Genomic DNA, 6,836 nt, shown 5'->3' with positions numbered 1-6,836 from the left:
CGCTCCTTTTCTTGTCATTTTGGTAACCTATATATGTTGACTCAATTTTTTATCAGAATTTCAGGTTTGCAACAAAGCCAAACTGAAATATTGCTTCGAAATTCGTATGTTGCATTAGTATTGTGTCAATCATGGTTTTACAAAATATACCTCGTCGAGGATGTTTTCACATTCTAAGGATCACAGGCAACCAACACAGAGCACCACCTAGTGGAACAAAAATAAAAAAGGCCTCATTTTCATAGCGATCCATACAATGCTTTAGATTCAGAGACAGAATTACCGGATGAAGGTACGACTAAAAGTCTCTGCAAAATCCAAGAACACAGCACAACTTCGTGAAAGCTTACAACATGCATTGGTCAGTGTTATATCTTGGATGGGGCAAGTGTTCGCAAATCTGCGAGTCGATACTGTACGCCAAAACATGATTTTTTCAGAAACAAACTTCATGCATTCAAATAAATTGGCACATGCCTTGTAAAATTTGTTGTTGTTAAGATTGTGAAACTTCAACGTGTGTTTGTTAGTGTTCCTCTTCACTCACGTAGATATAATATACAAAAATTCCCTTCGATGACTTGACATAAATTCGTGTAAAAGTGTCGAAAGGAATTTTGTAAAACAACATTATTTTCACAAAACTCTTGACATGACATTTGCAACAGTAACCTCAGGCCTTGAATTCTTGCGGCAATAACCGGTCTAACTGCTACAACTAGGCTATATTGGAGAAAGGCAAACTTTTTTGCAAAACAATCTGATTTGACCAGTCTAGAAAAGAGAACTGACTGAAAGCGGTTGTGCCGTTATATTACACAAATATAGTTATGATATTTTGAAACGCATTGGCAATGCTACCAGGCGAAATTGTGTTGTCGTTTTCATAAATATTAAACACCGATAAAGACCTGGTCGCACCATACCTCGTTTGCAATTAACCACTTTACGGCAATACAACGTATAAATGTGGTCGTATCTGCAGTCAACACATTTCTAAACGCAAATTGCTTTTACAAGTGGTAACTTTCTATTGTTCTAATGAGGGCAACATGATCGGGCCAATAACAAGCTTTGCGTATTCGAACAAATTATCCACTTATGGTTGAGATACATGCGAGAGAATTGTCTTTCTGTTACCAAGTTTGTCGCGCCTGCAATCTGCTCTATAAATATTTAATGGACGTTTTGACGCTGGCTTGTATGTGAGTTATAGACAGATGTTTTCATTTGTTTTTGTTTTTCGGTTTCATTCAGTTGCTGTTTTTGTCTTTCGAAAAGGTTTAGGTCTTATTTGAATGTTGATAGGAAATTTACTACACGGTTTGAATCACAATAATGTTTTGCAAGCAGTGGTGGTTAATATTAAAAGGATGGTTAAATTGGTACGACTTTTTTTAATAATCCTTATCTAAAAAAGTTTCTTTTACGTATTTTACAGACACAAACTATTTCAATATTATCGTTTCGTTTGGGTTAGTTTGCATTTATGTACCATTGCACGAAAGAAGTGTGCATATAGCCAAGGGCCATTGTAAGTTGCATATACAGTATTCGATGACTGTCGCACATCAGTCTTCAGTCGTGCGTAGTGTGAACAATCACCTTGGCTATATGAAAATTTTTCGCGCAGTTTTAAAGAGTTACAATCCGGTGGTTAAAAATAAGTTAGTAATTGTAAGTAGTTTGATTTTTATTTGGTTATGCTATTTTGTAGGTAAAAGGTTTTTATGACGTGTTTATCAGAACTAATGACATCTTGCCGAATTGTTGATGTGTTGTGTATTTTCCTGGAGTTCAAAAATACAAGTTTGACCGCATTTGGACAAAACGATATGGTGTCCCGCGGTGCAGTCGGACCGTCGGTTTCAACTGGTCAAATAACAAACCACACCACGGTCAGTGTTACAACTGCCCGACAAGACAACAGTACTGGCGCCGAGGGCATGGACTTTAACATAACGGCTGGTATTTTCTTGATACTCTTGATTGCTATCGTAACTGCTCTGCTTTTGTGCTGCTGTAAGACTTACATAGTGTGCAAGAAACGCAGGCAGCGTCGCCACAGCGAAGAACGAAGGGTGAGATAAACTTGGTTGATAAGAGCGGTGTTGTTTTAGGTTTGACGGCATTGAATGTTAAAAACATTGGCTACAAGTACATCTAATGCAAAAGCAAACACCTCCTGCGTCTTGTGTTTTCAATAAGTTTTAGATTTTATATTTTGATGGTTTTTAGATTGTTAAAATTTTCGATTTTAAATCAATTTAAATGCCTTGTGTAACATTTTGGTGACAGCACTTTCAACTGAAAATAAATTCGACCTATTCCGCTTGTATAATAATAATAACCCGCTGTTTGGCAATTTCACCCATTGTACAAAGCAGGTTTCACGCTGGGCCAACCTCATTACAGTAGGGATATATGATAGCAAGTGAACCGTGACCAACCGAAAATATGTCACCCTTATCGCATTTTAATATCTTGTTTTGTTTTACAATTTACTTCAATGAACAAAGACTAGATGTTTTTTCAGAGAACCAGATGGAACACAAGACAAGGGGGTGAAAACGAACAACCACCAAGTTATGGTGACATAATGTCATGCAATATGACGTCACAAACCGTTACTAGAGGTATGACGATAATACATACAGTTACAACTTGGGTTTCTCGACTGCTACTACCGGGAAAACAGAAAAACAATTGGAAACATAAGAAACGCAAAAATAATAGGAATTGGTATAATGCACCGGACCGGCGAGAGTGTACATGATTTACATTGGCAGACGAATTGTTTTCCAAACGACCCTAACAGAACTGCGATGTCACGATACCAGTCCCCCCTGCATTTTTTCTGGGGACGCCCAAGTCTTCCAAAATATTCCGCTTGTCCGCGTTCGGGAAACGTTGCTGGAGACAACTTCAGTTTTTTTTTTTTTTTAAATACAGAAAATATTACAAATATTTTTTCAAATACAAAATGCATACTTTTGCGTCGTTAAATATTCTTTATTATCGATCTGTTTTGTTCATGGCATTTAAGTGTATAGACATTCACAAAATTACCAGGCTGTAGAACTGGTGTACATTGTTACAGATCCGCAAGTTTAAAAAGGTTTAAAAGCACTGGTATAAATCATACTTTTGGTGTTTCTTGAAACAGATACTTCCGTCAAAACTTTTGCACAAAAAGATAAGTTTGCCTACAGCCTGTTTTTCTCATCAGAATGCGCGGGGACGTTTGCAAATATCAGCGAAGAGCAACCGAAAAATATCGAGGACACAATCGCGGTTTATTGGTCGCACGACGCTGAAGAGCAACCACCACCAGTTTATTCGTGCGTTGTAATCAGTAATGATGCTGCCCAACCAAATGACGATGACCCACCGCCCGAATATCGCACCCAGACAACGCGTAGTGTTCCAGCAAACGCACAAAACAACCACCAGGGAAGACGGTTCGGATCTCTTGCGCGAGCGTTCGAAACAACAATTCAAACAATTTCGTTCCTTGTGTCTCGGGAAAATTCACAAACATCCCCCAATAGTGATACAACGGGAAACAATGTCGTTCAACAAAACCCCGGTGCTGAAAGTTAGAAAATACATTGTGTCTATATTGTATGAGTCTTTTTTGCGAAGTCTACATAATAGTCTGTCAATTGATTGTTCCTGTTATTTACGTTTAAGCTACGGCTAAAGTTGGGCTGATCTACTGTGATCCAAAGGCTTTGTGATGTGACGGGGTATGTAGGTCCTAATAGGCCTTATTACATGACGTAAGTTATGCAAACTTGCTGGTCTTTGGCGTGAAATACACTTTAACATCCAACAAGCTGTAAGACAGAGATGACCAATGTAGGTTCTCATAAAAGTTGACAGGTTTCCAGGGCTGCAATCTGGTAATTGCAAAAAGTGTTGAATATGTTCGTTAAACTTTCGGCCACTGCCGCATTAGCATAAAGCTAAAAGAAACTGTGATGAAATGAAAGTTGTAACCACATCACAAATGTGTGTAACCAACAACTACGCATTATGGAAGATTCTGCATAATTGGCGAATTTTTAAACCATTATCAACCATATTTTCGGTTTTCTAACCTACTATGTGGCACGTTAATTTGAAACTTATACTGGCTATAGAAATAGTTCTCTTACCCCTAAAAGCTACGAAATGGAAATAAAATAACTTGTTTCAGTTTTTCATTGGGTATGTAGGCTTAACAGTTATTGATGTCGTGGAGGAAGGTTGACAAAATATTATGCATGTTGTATAGTTACAAATCAATTGCCTGTCGCATTAATCAAATGGCGGAAAACGTTTTGCAAAACTATATTTGATTCCAGAAATCACTCCATTCATGTAATATGATTTCAAACATTAAACAAATTGAAAATAAAAACTTTACAATATCATGCATGGGTCGTCCAATTCGTGTGGCCGCCCCAGATGTAAATGATCTATACGGTGTGAAATGATTATGTTTAGACCAAATCACTTCGTTACTTTATCTCACAATACAAGATTTGTCACAAAACTGGACATTCTACAGATGTAGCGCATTTCATGCAACCGTGCAATGTTCTCTCACTCTCACTTGTTTACTCAAATCCCTGTTTATGTAAGAAACTATGTTGTGAAAATTTACTTTATTTCTATCCAAGATAAAAATATGCAGCATAATGTTTTTTTAGTGGTTTGGCAATTTTGCGTTACATGGTGTTTATAGACTAAACGACAATCATCAGAATAAGCTTTACTTAAATATAGATCTGGAATGTTTGATTAACTTAAGTATTCCTGTAAATAAAACATAACCTCATTTGCAAATGTGCAGTTTGACCGCGTTTAATTGTTGTTAATTGCCGCCATATGATTAATGCGACAGGCAGTTGATGTGTAACTATGCAACATGCAAGTATGGAACTAGGCGTCACAATCTGCTGTTTAGGGATTGCGAAAACGCAGCAACTAACCTTATCGCATACGTCATCGACACATTTGCGTTCTTCGTAATCAGCACCAGTTGTCGCTGACATTCTCCTGCTCTGGGACCTCGCGCATTTACGATCGCCTTCGCTACGAACTGAACGACTCTTTTCGCGCTGCATAGACACGAAGCAAAGAACATGTCAATGGTAAGTTTGCTTGACTTAAAACGCTTTGATTCGAAAGTGAAAAGATAACCTTTACTTTTTATTTGTTTAGGAGGTACAATTATCGGAAGAACAAAAAAATGGTGAGTAAAAATTTTGTTTAAATTTAGGCTAAAAAATTGCTACAATATTTTCCACCCCAAAGAGAAGAACTCGCTCGATAAGGGATCATATATGTAGCCCATAGTGAAATGCTGATTTAACGTAAATCGTTATAAACAGAGTTTAAGGCAGCGTTTGAGGTTTTCGTTGCCGATTCTGACGATGGCACGATTACCACCAAAGAGTTAGGGACTGTAATGAAAATTCTTGGGCAAAACCCCTCCGATCAGGAACTTAAAGAAATGGTGGAGGAAGTTGATATGGATGGTGAGTTGGAGGGAAAAGCCAAAGCGGAGCACGAAGATTTGGCTGTTTAAGTGTTGCTGTGGTTTTTGAAAATGTCCCGTGAAACCTGTTTCTATACAATTGGATTGGTTGCATGCATTTTGTGACGCAGAATTTAAGGCGGCTTTTGATATTTTTGTCACCGACTCGGAGGATGGTACAATTACCACTAAGGAACTTGGTAAAGTTATGAGAATGTTGGGTCAAACTCCTACCGACAACGACTTGCGCGAAATGATTGAAGAAGTTGATATTGACGGTCAGTCATCAACAGCCACACCAAAAAAATCACAAATTTCAGCACCCACATCTGTTTAAATTCATCTAAATGATTTAAAGGGAAATATGGTAAATGCATTATTGTTTGGAAAATGACCTTCTACATATTTGCATGTGCATGCACTCGTCTTTTTTGTAAGTTTCACTAACAACCGTTTGTAAGTTGTAACAACGTTCTTGTAAGTTGTACAGCCTTTTGATTTTGGTTGTTACACAAAGGAAGCGGAACGATCGACTTCGAAGAGTTTTGTATAATGATGTACAGGCAAATGCAGGCCGATCAAGAAGCGAAAATCCCAGAGCGCGACGAAGGAGAATTGTCAGAGGCTTTCCGTTTATTCGACCTAAACGGAGACGGCTTTATCGACTGGGATGAACTCAAGGTATACCCCTATATTTTTGTTAACCAGCTTGCATTTGAATTTGCAATGAATGGTAATATTTCACAAATAAGTAAACGTGTTCATTGTTCTGTGTTGAACGTGCGTAACAATGATTGGTGATCACATTATCCAATGCCATTACGATTCATTGCAGATTGCAATGGAGGGCACTGGTGAATGTATTGAGAAATACGAAGTTGATGAGATGATGAACGATGGTGACAAAAACCAAGACGGGATGTTGGACTACGAAGGTTTGCAGAAATATTAGCTTTGCTAACAGTTGGTAAACGAACTCCACTTTTGCAGAATGGCTGAACATGATGAAGTACGTGCAGTAAATAATTTCATTTGTACGATGAAAGTGAAAAACTAAAGCGGAAGAAGTTCAACCCGCAACCACTGTTTTCATTCGTAACACAAATGTATCGAAGTTGAAATCATTTTGTAAAGTGGCGCATGTTCACTGACACACTGCTTCGAAGAATAAACGCGCATCGTCGCGAGCTAATTATGGATGGATGAAACAGATTGCATCTTGGTCTTTTCCCATGGGTAATATACAGAGAGGCAGGGACACAGTTTAGTTTCTTATTATAGTAGGCTATCATACACGACTTAAAATGGT

General features: G+C 38.0%; 2 protein-coding genes across 2 annotated transcripts; both read left to right on the top strand.

Annotated features, from left to right (window-relative positions):
- Window positions 1–1,801: 1,801 nt before the first annotated feature.
- On the top strand, window positions 1,802–3,603 carry LOC145917593 (uncharacterized). Its single transcript, XM_083002963.1, has 3 exons — window positions 1,802–2,081; window positions 2,537–2,636; window positions 3,230–3,603. Exons 1-3 carry the CDS (start codon window positions 1,836–1,838, stop codon window positions 3,601–3,603), a joined length of 720 nt encoding a protein of 239 aa, XP_082859089.1. The 5' UTR covers window positions 1,802–1,835.
- Window positions 3,604–5,033: 1,430 nt separating this feature from the next.
- On the top strand, window positions 5,034–6,724 carry LOC145895924 (troponin C, body wall muscle-like). The gene is made up of 6 exons (XM_082984701.1): window positions 5,034–5,141; window positions 5,212–5,242; window positions 5,659–5,805; window positions 6,045–6,208; window positions 6,363–6,462; window positions 6,518–6,724. Exons 1-6 carry the CDS (start codon window positions 5,133–5,135, stop codon window positions 6,547–6,549), a joined length of 483 nt encoding a protein of 160 aa, XP_082840827.1. The 5' UTR covers window positions 5,034–5,132; the 3' UTR covers window positions 6,550–6,724.
- The last annotated feature ends 112 nt before the right edge of the window (window positions 6,725–6,836 follow it).

Source organism: Ascidia mentula, chromosome 1 (assembly GCF_947561715.1).
Source record: "Ascidia mentula chromosome 1, kaAscMent1.1, whole genome shotgun sequence".
Taxonomy (NCBI): domain Eukaryota; kingdom Metazoa; phylum Chordata; class Ascidiacea; order Phlebobranchia; family Ascidiidae; genus Ascidia; species Ascidia mentula.
Note: the sequence above shows the minus strand (reverse complement) of the source record. Positions and strands in the feature narration are given on the sequence as shown.

What these genes read in the sequence shown, in the direction of transcription:
- LOC145895924 (XM_082984701.1), top strand. An exon ending in TGAAGAAGTTGATATTGACG is followed by an intron (nt 5,806 to 6,044) that starts GTCAGTCATCAA and finishes TGTTACACAAAG; the next exon opens with GAAGCGGAACGATCGACTTC. An exon ending in TCGACTGGGATGAACTCAAG is followed by an intron (nt 6,209 to 6,362) that starts GTATACCCCTAT and finishes GATTCATTGCAG; the next exon opens with ATTGCAATGGAGGGCACTGG.
- LOC145917593 (XM_083002963.1), top strand. Translation starts at nt 1,836, where the DNA reads ATGGTGTCCCGCGGTGCAGTCGGACCGTCGGTTTCAACTGGTCAAATA. An exon ending in GCCACAGCGAAGAACGAAGG is followed by an intron (nt 2,082 to 2,536) that starts GTGAGATAAACT and finishes ATGTTTTTTCAG; the next exon opens with AGAACCAGATGGAACACAAG. An exon ending in GTCACAAACCGTTACTAGAG is followed by an intron (nt 2,637 to 3,229) that starts GTATGACGATAA and finishes TTTTCTCATCAG; the next exon opens with AATGCGCGGGGACGTTTGCA.